The sequence below is a fragment of the Oncorhynchus mykiss genome, chromosome 13, assembly GCF_013265735.2.
Source record: "Oncorhynchus mykiss isolate Arlee chromosome 13, USDA_OmykA_1.1, whole genome shotgun sequence".
Classification (NCBI taxonomy): domain Eukaryota; kingdom Metazoa; phylum Chordata; class Actinopteri; order Salmoniformes; family Salmonidae; genus Oncorhynchus; species Oncorhynchus mykiss.
Window position 1 is genome coordinate 31,526,716 of NC_048577.1, and position 22,801 is coordinate 31,549,516.

Sequence of the window (22,801 nt, forward strand, 5' to 3'; positions counted from 1 at the left end):
CCCCCTCAGGAGACTGAAAAGATTTGTCATGGATTGTCAGATCCTCAAAAGGTTCTACAGCTGCACCATTGAGAGCATCCTGACGGATTGCATCACTGCCTGGTATGGTGACTCAGCTTCCGACAGCAAGGCACTACAGAGGGTACTGTGTACGACCAAGTACATCACCGGGGACAAGCTTCCTGCCATCCAGGACCTTTATACCAGGCGGTGTCAGAGGAAGGCCCTAAAAATTGTCAGACTCCAGCCACTCTAGTCATTGACTGTTCTCTTTGCTACCGCACGGCAAGCGGTACCGGAGAGCCAAGTCTTGGTCCAAGAGGCTTCTAAACAGCATCTACCCTCAAGCCATAAGACTCCTGAACATCTAATCAAATGGCTACCCAGTCTGTTTGCACTGCCCCCACCCCCATTTATGCTGCTGCTACTCTCTGTTAATATCTATGCATAGTCACAACATTTACATATTACCTCAATAACCTCGACTAACCGGTGCCGCCGCACATTGACTCTGTACCGGCACCCCCTGTATATAGCCTCGCTATTGTTATTTTACCACTGCTCTTTAATTAATTGTTACTTTGATTGCTTTTTTCGGGGTATTTTTCTTAAAACTGCATTGTTGGTTAAGGGCTTGTAAGTAAGCATTTCACAGTAAGGTCTGTTGTATTCGGCGCATTTGACAAATACATTTGATAATTGTGTTTTCTCTATAACCTGTTAATTCATATGCCTTGCGACCGTGATATATGCCTAAGGCTGAGACAAGAAGAGGACACAGTGGCAGTATAAATTCAACCACACCTTTGTTTCACAAAACCGGAGAACAACCTTTTTTTCCCTCAATTTGTTGGGGGGAAGCCTGGCTTCCCTGAATACACAGCGCTGAGCCCCAAGCCATAAGACTGCTAAATAGCTAACAGAATGGCTACACAGACTATCTGTGTTGACCCTTATATTAAAAAATTAAAAAACATTTGTCTCTATGCATACTCACAGGACTCTACACACTCACGTACACTCCAACACACATGTAAAATGCACACACTGTTGTACTGACTCCACACACAGGCACACACACTCACATACAATCATAATTTACACTAATGCTACTTTGTTTATTATATATCCTGATCCCTAGTCCCCTTACCCCTTTACATATGTACCTCTGTCACTCCAGTATCCCTGCACATTGTAAATATGGTATTGGAACTGACCCTGTAAATAGCTTCTTATCTTATTTCTTATTCTTATTTCTTCTGTGTTTTTGTTCTACTTTATGTTATTTTTAGTGCTACGCTAACCACGTTTCCATCCATAGTTTCTATATGAGTAAAGTGGTGGTTTCTATATTAGGAGCTATAGGAGGACGAGCTCATTGTAATGTCTGGAATGGAATATGGTATCTATATTTTTTTCCTGATTTAAACTTTATTTAACTAGGCAAGTCAGTTAAGAACACATTCTTATTTACAATGATATGTGTGATGTGTTTGATATGCCTTCCATTTATTCCATTCCAGCCACACAATGAGCCCATCCTCCTATAGCTCCTCCCACCAGTCTCCTCTGGAGTAAAGTCATACCATATAAAAAAAAATAATCATGACAGCTGTGATGGAAACAGGTCGTTTTGGTACAGTTTTATAAATATCGACATATCATTTGTCCGTTCGATAGTGTGGGATATTTTTTGTGTCGGTAAAATTAATTATTTGAGAAATGGTGGTGGAAACGCCTTAACACACTAATATTAATCAAATAACCATCATATCGAAGTGAACTTGGAGTCACGCGATGATATGGTGTGTGGTCCTCCCAATACGACTTGGGAAACCATGCAGTTTATTAGGCTTCAGATGAAACAAGTTATGATAAACTTCACAGGGTGGTGAAAGTGTACAGTGATTTTGATGCTCCTTTCCAATAAATATCGACGGTCTTATTCTGGTGACATGGGGATTGATGCTTGACTGCCGTTTAAAAATGTTTAATTAGTCTCGCTCATATCCATAATAACCTCATCATGTAGACTAGCACAGCCTACCCACATTGTATCTGCAAGTTGTTAGCTAGAGCGCATGTGCCAAGACCCGATTGCACACATTTGCTATTTTAACCCAACAGTTTTTGTGACAAAACTATCGGGCGAGTTGAAATGTGATGGAAACACATTGAACTTTACATTTTTATTCAGTACATGAAAGTCGCCAAATTGAATGGAAACCTAGCTATTGTAACGATGTGCGCTGAGCGTCGGGAAGCAAGTTCATGGAGTGAATACATATAATAAATAAATGAACAAAACAAGAAACACGAACAGCGCACCGACATGAAATAGGAACAATGACTACTGGGGAAGAAACCAAAGGGATTGACATACAGTTGAAGTCGGAAGTTTACATACACTTATGTTGTGTTATTCAACCACCCCACAAATGTCTTGTTAACAAACTATAGTTTTGGCAAGTCGGTTAGGACATCAACTTTGTGCCTGACGCTAGTCATTTTTCCAACAATTGTTTACAGACAGATTATTTCACTTATTGTATTTCTGTATCACAATTGTATCACTGTATCTCAATTCCAGTGGTTCAGAAGTTTATATACAATTAGTTGACTGTGCCTTTAAACAGTTTTAAACAGCTTGGAAAAGCTCTAGAAGCTTCTGATAGGCTAATTGACATCATTTGAGTCACTTGGAGGTGTATCTATGGATGTATTTCAAGGCCTACCTTCAACCTCAGTGCCTCTTTGCTTGACATCATGAGAAAATCAAAAGAAATCAGCCAAGACCTCAGATTTTTTTTTGTAGAACTCCACAAGTGTAATTCATCTTTGGGAGCAATTTCCAAACGCCTGAAGGTACCACGTTCATCTGTACAAACAATAGTACGCAAGTATAAACACCATGGGACCACACAGCCGTCATACCTCTCAGGAAGGAGACGCGTTCGATCTCCTAGAGATGAACATACTTTGATGCGAAAAGTGCAAATCAGTCCCAGAAAAAGAGCAAAGGATCTTGTGAAGATGCTGGAGGAAACAGGTACAAAAGTGTCTAAATCGACAGTAAAATGAGTGTTATATCGACATAACCTGAAAGGCCGCTCAGCAAGGAAGAAGCCACTGCTCCAAAACCGCCATATCCTTTTGGAGAAATGTCCTCTGGTTTGATGAAACAAAAATAGAACTGTTTGGCCATAATGACCATCATGTTTGGAGGAAAAAGGAGGAGGCTTGCAAGCCGAAGAACACCATCCCAACCGTGAAGCACGGAGGTGGCAGCATCATGTTGTGGGGATGCTTTGCTGCAGGAGGGACTGGTGCACTTTACAAAATAGATGGCATAATGAGGAGGGAAAATGATGTGGATATATTGAAGCAACATCTCAAGACATCAGTCAGGAAGTTAAAGCTTGGTCGCAAATGGGTCTTCCAAATGGACAATGACCCCAAGCATACCTCCAAAGTTGTTGCAAAATGGCTTAAGGATAACAAAGTCAAGGTATTGGAATGGCCATCACAAAGCCCTGACCTCAACCAGATAGAAAATGTGTGGGTAGAATTGAAAAAGCGTGTGCGAGCAAGGAGGCCTACAAACCTGACTCAGTTACACCCGCTCTGTCAGCAGGAATGGGCTAAAATTCACCCAACTTATTGTGGGAAGCTTATGGAATGCCACCCAAAAAGTTTGACCCAAGTTAAAACATTTAAAGGCAATGCTACCAAATACCAATTGAGTGTATGTAAACTTCTGACCCACTGGGAATAAAATATTAAATAAATCATTCTCTCTACTATTGTTCTGACATTTCACATTCTTAAAATGAAGTGGTGATCCTAACTGACCTAAAACAGGGAATATTTACTAGGATTAAATGTCAGGAATTTTGAAACTGAGTTTAAATGTATTTGGCTAAGGTGTATGTAAACTTCTGTATATAGGGCAGGTTATCAAGGACGTGATGGAGTCCAGGTGAGTGTCATTATGCACGTAACAATGATGACAGGTGTGCGCCATAACGAGCAGCCTGGTGACCTAGAGGCCGGAGAGGGAGCACACGTGACAGCTATGGATATTGATTACTGCATTGTTGGGCTTGGAGCTTGCAAGAGATGCATTTCACTGAACTTGTGCACGTGACATTAAACATGTTAACTTGAATTCACCTTAGTGGACAACTCAACCAAAATGTAAATCCAAACTAGACGTTGAACTGACGTCTGTGCCCAGTGGGTGGGTAGCTTCTCTTACTTCACAACACAAAAAGCAGGATATAAGCTCACAGCCAAGTACACTTTCTCACATGTGTTTTTTTTATAATCATATCAAAATAGAATTAAGTGGCAATTTTCACAACATTCATTTTTTGATAACTCAAAACAAAACAGACAATAACTAATTACAGTTGAAAGAAGGCATTCTGGAATATGCCACTTTTTCTATATTTGGCTGGTAGTTAGGTTATTTGAAGTGAGCAAACTATACCAGAAAGGTGACCTGCAGTGGCCCACACACAAGCACTGAGCTTCTTTGCTTGACACATCTAACCCATGCTGATTTTATTATCTGAAACTTTTATCAGGGCACTTCTTCTCTTCAAATTGTAGTGTTAGATTGTTCACCAAATAGTTTTACTAAACTTCCCTGTAAAATCCATAGGATACTAATAAACAAAGCTCAAACCCTTTTTTTTTTAGGACAACTTACTGTTAATCGATATTAAATGTCAACATTTTGTAGCAAAGGGGTGTTAAAACTAGGATTACTGTCACACTGTATGATTTCTCCACAATCCCTGCTTTAGCTGGGTCACGATACTGCGGTCTCAGTCTGGGGCGTGTTTGTGTGTGCTGTCACAAACTGACAGAGAGAGTGCATAGTGCATAATTATCTGTGTTAAAAATGACAATGGCGCCTATTCCAGTACCCTTGCTGTGTCTGTCTGCCTTTATTAAATAAAGCAACACACAGACTCAGGATACACAAGGTCTGATTCTCTACTGTTCACTAAGCAGACAAGGACTGGTTAGCAATGAGCATTGTGAATAAGGGACTACCTGACTTATGGATTCATGAGTGTTAGTGATCAAACACATAAATATGATTCTGTTCACATACTTACAATTACTCTAACACTCAAACGGGCATACACACTCAAATTCTACACACGCTTGAGCACAGACATGCACATACACATGCACACCCACATTGACACACAAAGTTATACAACGACACAAAGTCATTACCATAACTTGTCTATCATACAGACAGTGAATGGCAGGCAACAGACAACACCTTTTCCCTTTTCAAAGCTTTTCATTGTAGTTACATTGGGCTCAATTCAATCAGATCCGTGTTCGCGTTAGCCTGTTGTTTTGGCGATTTAGGGCTGTCAAATCCGTAAGTGGCTCCCGGCATTATACCTAAAGTCTCATTAACAGAAATGCTTTGCAGCCTTGTTTACAAGTTGGAACACTGAGTTGTAATCTACACCTTGATTAGGATGATAGAAATCCTAATGTTTAATTCGTTTTTAATTTGAGTGTAATTATTTCCCCATAGACTACACTTTATTTTCTGACTTTGAGCCAATTTGACGGCGCCAATCCTCCTCTAAAACCGCCAAAACATCCGGCTGTCTGCTATCGTCAGATAATGCTTGATCTGATTGAATCTAGACTATGGCCTGTGTGCACAAAGGCTGACAGCTCAAATTATATTGAGACCGGAAGAGGGGTCGATATTTCAACCCCCAAAATGCTTCATATGTAGTAATCCTATTGATAATGAACACAGGAGACCTATGTGATATAAGGAATAAATAATGTTAAAGACAGACATAAAGGTGTAATGCAACCCCTGCATAGCACCTTGCATCTTTAACCACACTCTCCGAAACAAGTGCGGAAGCCTCAGCTGAACATGAGAATGGTAACCTGTGCATTAATTGTTGATGGAGTTCCAGTGTTTCAGATCAAATTAAATACAATTAAATATCTTGATAGAAAATGAGATTCGACATTGACGAGATGTGTAGTTCTATAGCCCTCCCTTAGTGTGGGAATGGAACATATAGAGAAGCTTAAGTACAATGTAGGGATACTGCTCGCATCAGTCAAGACGACCAGTCATTCCAACAGTCCTAGCTCATATTAATGTCATCATTTCTTTCCCATTGTCCCTGTAATATCTGCTCGTCATGGTATTTTCCTGGTCCTCTTCCAGTGTATCCTTTCTAGTCGGAAAAAGAAAATGTATTCTTCCATGTCGGAACCCAGTGAGCAACATTTTTAAAATATGTACTTTTGAAATATATTTTCAATCAAAAACACATATTTTCAGCATCTCCTGCTCATAGAAAAATGGGAGATTTGGACGGACATATAAAAAAAAATGCTCTCTCTCCTCTCGTTGACAAGCGTGATCAGTCCACTTCTTGTGAGTTATAATGAACCCATGCCTCAGAAGAGCATACAAAGAGTTTTTAACCGACTTGCTCTCTACGGACAGGAGTGGTTTTACTACGCCGTTGAAAAGTCATGAGGGAGGTCCAATAGCGCTGTCCAGCAACAGTCCAACATCCTTGTGAATGTTCCAACGTTCTTCCAGTGTTCCAATGATATCTCCCAAAGTCCTAATGTTGTTTGAATGTTCTGTTCCAACGTTCCACTGTTCTTGATCCGACTGGAGGAACATCTTGTTGTTAAAAGGAGATCATTTTTTGACGGATCAGACAAATGTTGATGGATCACCTCAGCCTCGTATGCATTTACATCCCATTCTTCTTGTCCCATATTTCTTTCTGTCCAAGGGTTGTTTTGGGTTCACCAGACAATCATTAGTACTATTAGGGAATACCTCACGGTCACAGGATGCGCAGGTTACTGACACATGAATATAAACTCATAAGAAAGGAATTAGCTGCTCGGTGTCGCCACTGGATTGTCCAGAACAAAGACCGAGCGCCTCACTCCCTGGATGAGAAGGAGAAACAGATATATATTTTTAAATGGTTACATTCTAGACCAGGCTCGTAGTTTTTGTATATGAATATACACTTTTCTTTGGAAAGGATTTGAAAGGATTAGGAAAGTATTTGAAAACTGTGTGTAAATACTTTCCCCCAAAAAGTATTTTAAAGTGTTGGTATTTGAAAGTACTTGGAAAGTATTTGAATGGGTTTGGAAGTATTTATGTTAGAACGGATAGAAACTCTCTTACCTGCAGAGAGATTGTAGGTTCTACATTAGCATTGCTCTCATTGCAGCCTTGCTGATGCGCTTGCGGTTGTTCTTCCTCATTCTCTTCCTAGGTGGGCCGGGCCGAGCAGGTGGCCGGGGACCAGCCAGGTCTGAGGGCGCTCGCGTTGAAGTGGGCGACACTGTGTCTGGGAGAACAAGAATGCAGTTTGGAATACAATTTAAACTGAGAAACATAAGTCCAAAACACATGCTAGCTCACAATGTTCTCTGTCTACCTGTTCTTTGTGTGGTGGTTTGAGTTTGATGATGTTTATGATTAGGCCGAGGGTACTTCTGCTCCTCTTCTTCTTGCTGTTGTTTCTGTTGCTCCCGTCTCAGGTGCAGTCTCACCTTCTCATCGTCCAGTCTCCTGTGGAGTAACAACAGCTCCTTCCTCTCCTCCTCCAGCTTCTCCTGTTCCAGTTGGAGAGCGTGCTGGAGCCTCCTCTCTGAATCGGGGGTCTCATTGTCTTTACGTCTTTGATCGGCTTCCTCAAGGGGAGGGAATCTGCTCTCGGGCCTCTGATTGGTTTCCTCCGTAGGATAGAATCTCTGTTCCATTCTTTGATTGGCTCCCTCTCTGCTTTTGGTTTCTTCTGAGGAGGAGTTGGTCCCATGTCGCTGTTGCTTTGATGTGTTGGTGCGTAGCGAGGGACTCTGTGTTTGTGTGGGTTGTCTATGTGTCTCCTGGTCTCCCCCCTCACTGAGACTCAGACTTCCCTGCTGCCTATCTCCCCTACTGACATTACCCTCAGTGATGTTAAATAGTGTGTCCCCTCGTGTCTCGACCCCGTCTCTCTTCTCGTGGTCAAGTTGTGCCATGTCGATGTCCATTGCGGTTGTAGTGCCGCTGACACCACTACTGTCTCTCCCCTCCTCCATGTCATCGTGATGTCGACGTTCGGTCCACTCCTTAGCTCCCAGCTGGCTGGTGGCGTTAAGTACCCACTGAGGATCCATCTTGTCATGGTCTAGCCCATAGCCCCCTTTCCCCGCCCCTGCGTCTGAGGAGGTGTCCTTGGGGTTCCAGTGCTGGTCCAGCAGGTCTTCCAGCTGGATCCTCTGGTTGTGCTTCAGCTCATCTCTGCGGTGCAGTTCCTCCTTGGATCTGGCCTTGGCTGGATGCCCCTCTCCTTTGTTGTCTTTCTGCTGTCTGCGGGGCGTGGACTTCTTCTTGGGGACGGCCGGGGGGCGAGGGGCGGGCTGGCAGCGACACTCCACATGGTCGTGGACCGAGACGACGGCCTTGGAGTAGTTGGGCCGCTTCTCCACGTACTGGATCTTCATCACCTAGTGAGGAGGAGGTGGAGGAGATTAGCTCCGCGGAAGTGCAGAATTCAAAATGACTAAACCGCTTAAAAAATAAAAAAAACATGTAATGACTAACCTGTTATTTGACCAGGTAGGCCTAAGTTAGCTGTGAATATTCTCTACAGAAACAACCTGGGCAAAAGTTTCAGGGTAGGGGACATGGGTTGAGATGGGGGGTGGTGAATATGTACCTGTAGGTGCCTGGTGTGCGTCAGCACGGGAACACACTGCAGGCTCTTGGTGTTGCAGCAGCCGGAGCATCGCTGTACTTCTACACAGGGAGGCCACAACATGAAGTTGGCGTTGCTGCGGTCCAACATGGCACGGGTCACCTCCATCACCTCTGTCCTCACCTTACATAACGCCTGCTGAGCCGGCTGGGCGTCTGAGACAACAAAGACAAACAGACCATTTAAAACGTTTTTTTTTTTAAAGTCACATATAACTTAAAGGTTTCATAAGATGGGACAGTGTACATTAATCAACATATCAGACACATAATTGTAAATGTGCTGGAGTTAGCCTCAGGCTTAATGTTAAAAGCATACCCTCTACACTGCTCAGTGCCTACAAAACAGCCAGCACATAGGCCTCAAAATGTAGAAAACATTTAGTTTACACTAATTATACTTACACTGTTTATATTACTTATGCTGTTTAAAGAAATCACATGCTATTGAAACAGTGAAACAGTGTATGCATGAGTCTCCATACTGTACTTGCTGCAGGTGAACTATTTGGAGTGTAACTTGGAGTTGCACGTCGTATTTGTGTTTGTTCAGCAAATAACTAATGAATCGGTGACATACTTTAGATGTTTCTTTACCAAAACATGCATTGCGCAACTCAGTTTGGATTAGATACAGCTGTCCAAAACCACCCAAGTCAACATGAGTGACGGAAATATATATTATAGCCTAGTGTCAGAGAAATATGAGGAAGGTGCAAACTCACCCAGACTCCTTGGTAGTCGGTTGCTAGTGTTGTTGGAGTGTTGTCCACTGGGCAAAAAATCTTCCGAAATATCCTCATCTGAGAAAAAAAACAATACACTCCAATATTAGTTTACAGATCGAATCAACTCATTACTTCAATTGTTTATTGTTATGACTTTTACTCCGTGTGTGCGTGTGTGTGCTCGCACGCGTCTGTGTATGGTGCGTTTATGAGAGATTTTGAAGCATTGTTTATGTTTAACTTCCCTGTAATATATGTCTGTGTGGGAATTTGTTTCTGTCATAACCTCATTGTTTGTATGTTTTTGTACCTTGAGACGTTGAATACTTCACTCTTTGTTTCTCTTATCTCGTTGAGTTTGTATATACTGTTTACTGTGTGTGATGTTCGCTATTCAATGATGGGAATCAAATCTGGGCAATATGTGTGTCTATTTAAGAAGTCTTTCTGCCCTCTGTGCCCCTGTGGGTCTGACGGTTTGTCTGTTAGTCAGTCTGTGAGATTCTGTTTGTAGTATTTTACTGTGTGTGATTTTCGCCTGTCCCTGTTGGGAATGAAATCTGGGCATCATGTGACAACGTTTTCATTATTTTTCCCTCAGTCTCTGTTGGTCGGGTTAGTTAGTCTGAGAGAGCCTCCATCTCTTGGCGTGACCAGTGTGTCTGGTTTGCTTGTGATCCTGTACAGCGCAGTTGATAGAGTATTAGGCTTCGGAAACCAGGATGTGGGTTTGAATCCCGGGGCAACCTGTACGTTAAAATATATGCATCTATGACAGTAGGTCTCTTTGTAAGCAAATTCTGCTAAATGGCATAGGCATGTTGATGAGTATCAGTATAGTACAACGTTAGAGATATTTACCTATGGAGTCACTGAGCAGCAGCAGCTGTAGGTCCTCTATGGAAGAGATAGGGTTGCTCCTAACCAGCTCCACCAAACCTGGAGGGAGAGGATCCCCCTGAGAGAAAGAGATAAGACAGGAATAAAATTAGATTCTCCCAAATCTGATATTTTCTCAGCTTCCCAATTTATTGTGTAGATACGGAATCAAAGGGACAACAGCAGTGGTACATGAAAGCTCCCAAGTGGCGCAGCGGTCTAAAGCACTGCATCTAAGTGCTAAAGGCGTCACTACAGACACCCTGGTTTGAATATAGGCTTTATCACAACCGGCCGTGATTGGGAGTCCCATAGTCGTCTGGGTTTGGCCGGTGTAGGCTGTCATTGTAAATAAGAATTTGTTCTTAACTGACTTGCCTAGTTAAATAAGTACTTTTTTTTATTTCAATTTTTTTTTAAAGTAAAAATACTTTAAAGTACTACTTAAGTAATTTGTGGGGGTATCTGTATTTTACTTTACCATTTCTGAAATGATTTACTTTTACTTCACTACATTCCTAAAGAAAATAATGTGTTTTTTACCCCATACATTTTCTCTGGTTAGGGGGTAACCCGACTTACCCCCCCTAATCATAAATTAAACAAGAGGATGAAGGAAATGGCTGCTTGGATTCACAATGGCCACTAAGAGGGGGTGAATGACTATTGGCCTTGTGTCACCTCATCTGCTAATACTTAGGGGTCACAGGAGTCAGGAAGGGTTCAGGAAGTAGTGGGGGATGGAGTGATTGAGAGGAGGAGGAGGAGAGGTGGATCAGAACAGAGAGATGGACATCAGGGGGAATAATGGAGGGGTGAATGAAGAAAGGAGAAGAAGTTGCATCGATGGAGATATTAACTCTTGCTAGCTGGGTCTACTGTTTGACCTATTGGGTTCGAATCCTGGGTCTCCTGCACACCACAAAACTGGGTTAGCCTGTTGAGCTAGTGTCTAGGCATTAATTCAGGGAGCTAACACAAGCCGAACGAGCTCTGTCTGTTGCATTAATTCATTCAGTTTCTTGTGAGAATAAGCCGAAGCCCTTTGGGGAGCGCTTTGAGGAGGAAGAAGCCATCTGTGAACGGCATTCACACACTATTCATGTACATACGATTGACTTTTCCCCATTGTTGTTGGGCATTGCACAAAGTCAAGTCATACCAAAGGAAAATGCCATGAGTTAAATTAACATCTCTATTTATGTAGTGATGCCCCTGAGGAGCCATCCCAGTGATTTCCTCTCCTTGGCCCCAGTCTAAGGCTGAGGCCCTAAAAGCACCTACTTCCTTAATGCACTACTTTTGACCAGAGCCATATGGGCCCTGGTCAAAAGTAGTGCCCTCTAAAGTGAATAGGGTGGCATTTGGGGCGCATTCAAATTGTGCTGGCTGCACACTATGGTCTGGGCCTTTGTTCATAGGGTGGCCACTGTCATGGCGATTTGTGTCTGAGCAGGAAAAATTAAATAAACACTTTACCCCGTGCAACTGCTAAACAAACCTGGCGTAAACAGAAAATCATAACATTTACCCTATAATACCAAAGGAGTCCAGGAGTTACTCTAAATCAAAACTCTAAATCACATGCACGCTCACACACACACACACACACACACACACACACACACACACACACACACACACACACACACACACACACACACACACACACACACAAATAAGCATCTGACTGAGTCACATGTGGAAGTTCTGGAACAGTCAGTGTCTTCTAAAATCTACGGTCATTCTGCTGATCACACAGGCTGAGACAGGCACTTATTTTAGAGCGTTCATACAGTAGATCTCCATCTCTGAACAGAGACAGGCCCAGGTTGCATCTCAACTGGTATCATACATACTGTAGTGCACTAATTTTGACCAGACCCCTATCGGACTTAAGTAGTGCACTAAACAGAGAATACAGTGCCATCTGGGAAAAGCCCTAGTGATGTTTCATGGGAAGTGGGTTGAGCTGAGGAATGCCAGGTACAGGCTATAGGAGTAGAGAGGTAAGGAGTAATGATACATAATTATGGGTCTAGTTTTTCTGCCTGCCAGCATGCAAGTGTATATACACACACACACATACAAATGCACAAACGCATGCACACACACACACATATGGGTGAACATGTGCACACTGCACATTCTCACATGCAATCCCTAAAACCATGCCTATGAGCACATGGTTTATACATATGTTTATAGGAACACACACAAACATATTCAGACATTACATTATACAGCTAGACTCCATTCTGTGGGATATATATAAATGACTGAGCGGTTTCCTTTCTCTCCGGCAAGTGAGTTAGGACACATGAATCTATTTCATTTCCGGGACACACTTGTGGACTTGTTTACGTGCTGCTATGCGGTTAGTTGTTTTTACTTTTTAATAATAGTTTAATATATATATTTTTTCCCTAGCTGGACATTTTTCAATCAACTTTTTCCCCCCGGATGCTTTATCTGGACATGGTTCTATACGACCTCCACCTGCCAAAGCTAAGTAGTAACATTAACATTATGCCTTCTAATTGTAGTCGCTGTGCTCATAATATACAGGATAACTATCGCCTTATGGTGAGGATAGCCGTGCTCCAAGCCCAGCTTCAGACGCAATCGTTAGGCAAGGGTAATTTAAGTGTAGGAAAGGATGAAACAGCATCTGTGCCACCAATAAGTACAGATAGTAGTATAAATCCCCTCACACAGTCCCTGCAGCTGGACAATTATCTCATGGCTTCTGGAGGGAAATGCTGTAGGAATGCTTAACCGGTGTCGCTCATTCAGCCGACAGAAACTTTCAACCGGTTCTCTATTAAGCAACGATCCGGAGTCATAGGCCGAGCCTTCTCTGGTCTCTCCTCCACCTGTTACAGGGTCTGAGACGCCAAAGCATCCCACCATTTAGCTCTGACAAATTGAAAACCCTAGTCATTGGAGACTCCATTATTACCTGCAGTATTAGACTTAAAAATAATCATCTAGTACACTGTTTACCAGGGGGCAGAGCTACCAACGTTAAGGCTAATCTGAAGATGGTGCTGGCTAAGGCTAAAACTGGTGTGTAGAGTGTAGAGAGTATAGGGATATTGTTATTCACGTCGGCACCAACGATGTTAGGATGAAACAGTCAGAGGTCACCAAGAGCAACATAGCTTCAGCGTGTAAATCAGCTAGAAAGATGTGTTGGCATCGAGTAATTGTCTCAGGCCCCCTCCCAGTTAGGGGAAGTGATGCGCTCTACAGCAGTCTCACAACTCAATCGTTGGTTGAAAACGTTTCTGCCCCTCCCAAAATATAGAATTTGTAGATAATTGTCCCTCTTTCTGGGACTCACCCACAAACAGGACCAAGCCTGGCCTGCTGAGGAGTGACGGACTCCATCCTAGCTGGAGGGGTGCTCTCATCTTATCTATGAACATAGAAAGGGCTCTAACTCCTCAAGCTCCACAATGAGAGAGTGCAGGTCAGGCTGTTAGCCAGCCTGCCAGCTTAGTGGAGTCTGCCACTAGCACAGTCAGTGTAGTCAGCTCAGCTATCCCTATTGAGACTGTGTCTGTGCCTCAATCTAGGATGGGCAAAACTAAACATGGCGGTGTTCGCTCTAGCAATCTCACTGGAACAAAGACCTCCTCCATTCCTCTCATTATTGAAAGAGATTGTGATATCTCACATCTCAAAATAGGGCTACTTAATGTTAGATCCCTCACTTCCAAGGCAGTTATAGTCAATGAACTAATCACTGATCATAATCTTGATGTGATTGGCCTGACTGAAACATGGCTTAAGACTGATGAATTTACTGTGTTTAAATGAGGCCTCTCCTCCTGGTTACACTAGTGACCATATCCCCTGCGCATCCCGCAAATGCTGAGGTGTTGCTAACATTTACGATAGTAAATTTCAATTTACAAAAACAAAATTACAGCATTTTTGTCTTTTGAGCTTCTAGTCATGAAATATATGCAGCCCACTCAATCACTTTTTATAGCTACTGTTTCCAGGGTTCCTGGGCCATATACAGCGTTCCGCACTGAGTTCCCTGAATTCTTATCGGACCTTGTAGTCATGGCAGATAACATTTACATTTTTGTTGACTTTAATATTCACGTGGAAAAGTCCACAGACCCACTTCAAAAGGCTTTGGTTTTGTCCAACATGTCTAGAGACCTACTCACTGCCACAGTCATACTCTGGACCTAGTTTTGTTCTGTGGAATAAATATTGTGGATCTTAATGTTGTTCCTCGTAATCCTGGGCTATCAGACCACCATTTTATTACGTTTGCAATCGCAAGAAATAATCTGCTCAGACCCCAAACAAGGATCATTAAAAGCCGTGCTATAAATTCTCAGACAACCCAAAGATTCCTAGATGCCCTTCCAGACTCCCTCCACCTACCGAAGGACGTCAGAGTATAAAAATCGGTTAACCACCTGACTGAGGAACTAAATTTAACCTTGCGTAATACCCTAGATGCAGTCGCACTCCTAAAAACAAAAAACATTTGTCATAAGAAACTAGCTCCCTGGTATACAGAAAATACCCGAGCCCTGAAGCAAGCTTCCAGAAAATTGGAAGGGAAATGGCGCTACAACAAACTGGAAGTCTTCCGATAGCTTGGAAAGAGAGTACCGTGCAGTATCAAAAAAGAGCCTTCACTGCTGCTCAATCATCCTATTTTTCCAACTTAATTGAGGAGAATAATAACAATCCAAAATGTATTTTTGATACTGTTGTAAAGCTAACTAAAAAGCAGCATTCCCCAAGAGAGGATGGCTTTCACTTCAGCAGTGATTCAATTCATGAACTTCTTTGACAAAAATATCATGATCATTAGAAAGCAAATTACGGACTCCTCTTTAAATTTGCGTATTTCTCCAACGCTCAGTTGTCCTGAGTCTGCACAACACTGCCAGGACCTAGGAACAAGACACTCAAGTTTTTTAATATTATATCTCTTGACACATTGATGAAAATAGTCATGGCCTCAAATCCTGCATACTGGACCCTATTCCAACTAAACTACTGAAAGAGCTGCTTCCTGTGCTTGGTCCTCCTATGTTGAACATAATAAACGGCTCTCTATCCACCGGATGTGTACCAAACTCACAAAAAGTGGTAGTAATAAAGCCTCTCTTGAAAAAGCCAAACCTTGAACCAGAAAAATATAAAAAACTATCGGCCTACATCGAATCTCCCATTCCTCTCAATTTAAAAAAAAAAGCTGTTGTGCAGCAAGTCACTGCCTTCCTGAAGACAAACAATGTTTACGGAATGCTTCAGTCTGGTTTTAGACCCCATCATAGCACTGAGACTGCATTCGTGAAGGTGGTAAATTACCTTTTAATGGTGTCAGATCAAGGCCATGCATCTGTCCTCATGCTCCTAGACCTTAGTGCTGCTTTTGATACCATTGATCACCACATTGTTTTGGAGAGATTGGAAACCCAAATTGGTCAACACGGACAAGTTCTGGCTTGGTTTAGATCTTATCTGTCGGAAAGATATCAGTTTGTCTCTGTGGATGGTTTGTCCTCTGACAAATCAACTGTAAATGTTGGTGTTCCTCAAGGTTCCGTTTTAGGACCACTATTGTTTTCACTATATATTTTACCTCTTGGTGATGACATTTGGAAACATAATGTTAACTTTCACTGCTCTGCAGACAATACACAGCTGTACATTTTGATGAAACATGGTGAAGCCCCAAAATTGCCCTCCCTGGAAGCCTGTGTTTCAGACATAAGGAAGTGGATGGCGGCAAATGTTTTACTTTTAAACTCAGACAAAACAGAGATGCTAGTTCTAAGTCCCAAGAAACAAAGAGATCTTCTGTTGGATCTGACAATTAATAATATTACCGGGGCTGAGTCTCAAATGAAACGGTGAAGGACCTCTGCGTTACTCTGGACGCTGATCTCTCTTTTGACGAACATATCAAGACATATCTGAACATATCCATCTATGTAACATTGCAAAAATCTGAAACTTTCAGTCCAAAAATTATGCAGAAAAATTAATCCATGCTTTTGTCACTTCTAGATTAGACTACTGCAATGCTCTACTTTCCGGCTACATGGATGAAGCACTAAATAACCTTCAGTTAGTGCTTAACACGGCTGCTAGAATCTTGACTAGAATCCAAAAATGTGATTATATTACTCCAGTGCTAGTCGCTCTACACTGGCTTCCTGTTAAGGCTAGGGCTGATTTCAAGATTTTACTGCTAACCTACAAAGCCTTACATGGGCTTGCTCCTACCTATCTTTCCGATTTGGTCCTGCCATACATACCTACATGTACGCTGCAGTCACAAGATGCAGGCGTCCTTACTGTCCCTAGAATTTCTGAGCAAGAGGATAAATAACAATATGGGGATGAGGTAGTTGGGTGTGCTATTTACAGATTGGCTGTATACAGGTACAAGCTGCTCTGACAGCTGATGCTTAAAGTTAGAGGGAGATATAAGACTCCAGTTTCAGTGATTTTTGCAATTCGTTCCAGTCATTGGCAGCAGAGAACTGTAAGGAAAGGCGGCCAAAGGAAGTGTTGGCTTTGGGGATGACCAGTGAAATATACCTGCTGGAGCGCGTGCTACGGGTGGGTGTTGCTATGCTGACCATTGAGCTGAGATAGGCGGGGCTTTACCTAGCAAAGACTTATAGATGACCTGGAGCCAGTGGGTTTGGCGACGAATATGTAATGAGAGCCAGCCAACGAGAGCACACTGGTCGCAGTGGTGGGTAGTAACCCACTTGAGTGGTGGATGGTAACCCACTCAACCCACTTGAGTGTCCGGGTTGGCGCCCCCCTTGAATTTGTGCCGTGGGGGAGATCTTTGTGGGTTATACTATCCCTTGTCTCAGGGTAGTAAGTTGGTGGTTTGAAGATATCCCTCTAGTGGTGTGGGGTGTGGCGGCTGTGCTTTGGCAAAGTGGGTGGGTTATATCCTGTCTGGTTGGCCCTGTCCGGGTGTATTTTCGGACGGGGCCACAGTGTCTCCCGAGCCCTCCTGTCTCAGCCTCCAGTATTTATGCTGCAATAGTTCGTGTTGGGTGGCTAAGATCAGTCTGTTATATCTGGAGTTATATCCGGTGTCCTGTGTGAATTCTTCTCTCTTCTCTCAGAGGACAGTGCCTCAGGACTACCTGGCCTGATGACTTCTTGCTGTCCACAGTCCACCTGCTGCTGCTCCTGTTTCAACTGTTCTGCCTGCGACTATGGAACCCTGACCTGTTCACCGGACTTGCTACTATGTCCCGGGCCTGCTGTTTTCGACTCTCTCTCTCTCTCTACCGCACCTGCTGTCTCTAACTCTGAATGATCGGTTATGAAAAGCCAACAGACATTTACTCCTGAAGTGCTGACCTGTTGCACCCTCTACAACCACTGTGAGTATTATTATTTGACCCTGCTGGTCATCTATGAACATTTGAACATCTTGGCGATGTGCTGTAATCTCCACCCAGCACAGCCAGAAGAGGACTGGCCACCCCTCAGAGCCTGGTTCCTCTCTAGGTTTCTTCCTAGGTTCCTACCTTTCTAGGGAGTTTTTCCTAGCCACCGTGCTTCTACATCTGCATTGCTTGCTGTTTGGGGTTTTAGCCTGGGTTTCTGTATATCACTTTGTGACATTGGCTGATGTAAAAAGGGCTTCATAAATACATTTGATTGATATAGATGATTGAGGGAATTCCCTGATGGTATACCTCAAAGACACCTCATATGATAACTAGCTATAGGCATGAACACTAATACACCACTGGATGGGAGGATGTATAGATGACAGAGAACTACTTCAACTATACGTAACAATACCTTCTAATCAATCCTTACTGACACCTCCAACAACCTGTCCTCTGGGCAATTCATATGATTTGGGATGTTTTTTTTGCGTCCCTCCGAGGCTGCCTCCAAAAGCCTAGTCTTTGACATGACAAATGTGGTGGACACCACACACCACTGGCAGCTCTGGGAAAAAGACACACTAGAGGAAGTCATAGATATGATAGCATGAAAGCAACTGAATTGCATTCAAGGAAACCCAGCAAAGCATTCATTTCCCATAACTGAAGACTGTGTGTGTATATTGTCATAGTCAGAGCTTCGTTTCACTACAGTCCCTTCCCACAGCCACTACTGCCAATTCCTGTGAATGTCCCAAAGATGGTCCAATGTAGCTCAGCTGGTAGAGTATAGTGCTTGCAATGCCAGGATAGTTGGTTAAATTCTTGGGACCAGTAGTATATCAAATGTATGCACGCATGACTGTAAATTGTTTTGGATAAAGGTGATCCACAAAATGGCATATATACTGAGTGTACAAAACATTAAGAACACCTTCCTAACATTGAGTTGCACCCCCTCACCCCCTCTCGTCTTTTGCTCTCAGAACAGCCTCAATTCGGTGGGACATGGACTCTACAATGTGTTGAAAGCGTTCCACGGGGATAATGGCCCATGTTGACTCCAATGCTTCCCACAGTTGTGAAGTTGGCTGGATGTCCTTGGGTGGGGGACCATTATTGATACACACTCTAAACTTGTGAAAAACTCAGCAGAGTTGCAGTTCTTGACACAAACCAGTGCTCCAGGCACCTACTAACATACCCCGTTCAAAGGCACTTACATATTTTGTATTGTCCATTCATCCTCTGAATGGCACATATATACAATCCAGGTCACAATTGTCTCAAGGCTTAAAAATCCTCCTTTAACCTGTTTCCTCCCCTTCATCGATACTGATTGAAATCGATTTAACAAAGTGACATCAATAAGGCATTATAGCTTTCACCTGGATTTGCCTGGTCAGTCTATGTAATGGAAAGAGCAGGTGTCCTTAGTGTTTTGTACACTCAGTGTATATTATTATATTAAAGTTATGGCCTTTTTGGCCTCTTCTCAAGCCTATCAAAATGAGACCCTCATACTTTAATTATATCGCCTCTCTTAAAGATAACCATAAGGGGACAGGACTCACCATGGTATAATTCACCATGCACTTGACATGTGTAATATGCAGGATGTATCCTGGGAAAGGAACTTGTAGGATACTTGCTGTGTATGCCACGATACAAAGTACATAGAATCGACTCTAGCAGTCAAGACGAAGCCCCTCTCTCCTTGAGTTAAATTTTTTTTTCCTATTCTTTTTAATGACTCAAGACAATAGTCAGCCATAGCATGATTAGAATGATTTATAGTTGTGTTGCTGTGACAAGCGCTCATCCTATTGCTAGCCTGTCGAATATCCTGTGGACACACACACACAAACACACACATTTGGTCTTGCTTAGCTCCCAGGCATACTTCAGGATGGGTCTGGTGAGATTTTACATGGCCTCCACCTTCCACTCATATGATGTTTATCGACAGGTTTATGAGTTTAGACATCTGGAGAGGGGCCCATGTTGATCATGAGCATGTGGACAAGCGTTGGGGAGTTATGGGGCCCAACGAATGAGCGCATCATCAGAGCATGTGCCCCAAGCGTACCACAGAAAATGCAGGTTAATGGAGAAAGATTGTTATTTTCACTTTGGGATTCTGGATGATAAGAAGTTTATGTTCTGTAGATGGGTCTGCCATGTGCTGTAACTGTTCTATGGTTACCTTGCCAAGCAGGGCCCAATCGGATGTCCTCGCCATGAGGCCCTCACAGCCTGAAGTGAAACTCAGGACCGTTTCAAACTATATTTTATATAGAAGCATTAAAGCCATGAGATGAGCTGGCATAAGGTGTGGTTTAGATGATGAGCAGTTTAACTTACAAGAAGCACCTTAATTGCTATATACTTCATAATTACTCAATAATTACAAGTGCACATGTGGTTGTAGGCCACAGCCATACACTAAGTGGAGGGGTGAGGGGCCTGGTTCACATTTATTTTGTACAAAACAATATTGAATGTAACACTTTGGTGCCTTTTGTTTAGAGAGCACACAAGCCCCAGTGCAAACGTTGTTAAAATTCAATGATCCTGAAATTCAACAATGTTCAATAATTGGGCCCTGGTATCAAATATGCTCAATAATGGTCCCTAATGTTAACATTCACAGTGAAATGAAACAAAGAAAATGAACTAAACAGAAAAACATATATTTGGCAACGAACCGTTGAATGGGCAATTAGACCTACATTTTTTATTAATTGACTTCGTCACATACCTCTGCGCTGCCCGTCCGCAGACATGTCGCAAACAACGCGAGCAGCTGAACCCAAACCCACGAGCTCATCTTGCTGCCCAGGCTGGATTCTCCGCGATAGACCAAGCATTTATGGAAACAGCACGAGTCTCTCCCTCAGCACTTAAGCGCAGGGACAGCGGCTCGCTCTGTGGAATTGGAACTCCTGGCGTTGCGAGCAGACGGACACCCACGCTTGTCTCAGCAAAGTATATCCAGTCAATTAGCAATTGTTGCCTACTCAATTATACGCTTCCCACTTAGAACGTCCACTGAGCTCGAAATTCCACTGTCAGGGGACTAGGGGAGTAAGGCGACTTTTTTAAAGATGATTTGGTCCATCTTGAATTGATGTATTAAATCCCCAAGGAACTTTTTTTGTGGTGTGTTCCAAACACAATCTCCTGCGGTCGGGATGATAGTCTCAGATAGTTTGGTATCACACAATTCGAGTCAGTAAAAGTCCTAGTGTGGAATTAAAACATCAAATGTTATAGCCGATGGCTTTAAAATAAACTTCAAACATTATCCTAAAAAAATAATCAATGTAATGAGGAAAAACATCTTCTGACCAATTTAAATGACTTGCATACATAAAACAAAGCTTCCAAACAATATTATAGACTAGATCAGTCAAATGTTATTTACACATTAGTATAGGCTAATGCTGCATCAACACTTTTCAAGTTGATTAAAATCCCTTTTTATGTTCCTTTTCCACGCGTTGTAGCCTTTCATGAGGTTATTCTCTCCTTATAACGCACGGTGCGCTTCTTAGCGCAGCACAAGTGTGGTAGCATACAATGAGAGTTTGCTGTCCGCTCCTTCGTCACAGGCTTATCAATAGCCAAAGCTCTCTGTGGCGCGGTGCGCGTCAGCCCTGTTCCCTCCTGATTACGCCGCTACCGCATGGGACAGGAGAGCTGATTTCCTAGAGTTTGTACAGTATCTCTCCCGCCCCCTGAAGGCAGGGCCTATATAAAAAGGACTGACTGGGCTACTGCGTCTTGACGGAAAGGTCTTAAAGGAGAAGTCTGGTATGAGTTATTGCAAGAGGTTATGTCTGCAATCATGTGTTAAAAGCTGCAATATGTATTTTTTTGGGGCAACCCAACCAAATTCACACAGAAATGTGTGTTATAGATCTGTCATTCTCATTGAAAGCAAGTTTAAGACGCAGTAGATATGTTCTACATGCCCCATTTCTAAGCTTTCCGTTCTTAAGTTTCGTTTTTGCATCTTTTACTTTCGGTTTTGTACACCAGCTTCAAACAGCTGAAAATATAATATTTTTGGTTATGGAAAATATGTTTCACAGCGGTTTAGATGGTACAAAGATTCTCTACACTACTCTACACTTGCTTGTTTGTCAAATAAACTGAAATTAGGTGAACTATTAGAATTTTAGCAACCAGGAAATGGCGATTTCAGCATACTTTTAATAGCCTATTAGCACAGATGTTTGTAAGTACTGTAAAACAAATCCTGTTAATGTCATGGTTAATTACTGTATAATCAGCAGTAACATACTTATAAACTGAATATAGTATATTACCATAAATTACATTGCAGTGTGGGAAAAATGTATACTTCGGGGAAATATTTTGTGTATTTTGGAATATTAATGTAAAAAATGCTGCATAACATACAGTAGCAGTTCACTTACTGTATTTGTGAATATTCAAATAAATAGGCCAGACTTAAAGCATACAGGCAACAAAATCAAAGCAAATCCTCTGAAGCAAGAGAGAACGTTTTTTCTAATTATTATTATAAATGCAATATTTATTCTTAAGTTAATCGGTACAACTCTGGCAGACTAAATATCCTGAAGCTTCTGCACATGTGCAGATCATGTTCTGCACATGTGTATGTTCTCTACTTTATGCGGTGAGAACAGGCTACTCAGGCGAATGGTGCTTGTTTAATAAAGTTAGATCAAAGCTGAATCCATGTCTGCACGATCACATAATGATAGTATTCTACATAACAGAACTGAATGTAATAGCACAGTATAACTTTGCTGTAAGACAAAAACACCACCTCATTCAAAAGATGTGAAAGATAATTCTTCAAGTTTTACCATGAAACATCCATGCAGAATCTGCATACCAATCAGTTGATCTCTATCAGTTTCATGGGGATATGAACTTAGAACTTCTTGAGTTATACACTGTTGTTTCAAAGTAGCCTACAATGTTGTTTGGAA

General features: G+C 42.3%; 1 protein-coding gene across 1 annotated transcript; it reads right to left on the minus strand.

The window, feature by feature from the left end:
- Positions 1-4,297: 4,297 nt before the first annotated feature.
- On the minus strand, positions 4,298-21,525 carry LOC110486124 (putative uncharacterized protein DDB_G0291608). The gene is made up of 7 exons (XM_021557493.2): positions 20,575-21,525; positions 10,378-10,474; positions 9,514-9,591; positions 8,751-8,944; positions 7,485-8,538; positions 7,229-7,394; positions 4,298-6,981 (listed from the first exon to the last, which is right to left on the minus strand). The coding sequence occupies exons 1-6, from the start codon at positions 20,641-20,643 to the stop codon at positions 7,249-7,251; spliced, it is 1,638 nt and encodes a 545-aa protein (XP_021413168.1). The 5' UTR covers positions 20,644-21,525; the 3' UTR covers positions 4,298-6,981; positions 7,229-7,248.
- Positions 21,526-22,801: the final 1,276 nt, after the last annotated feature.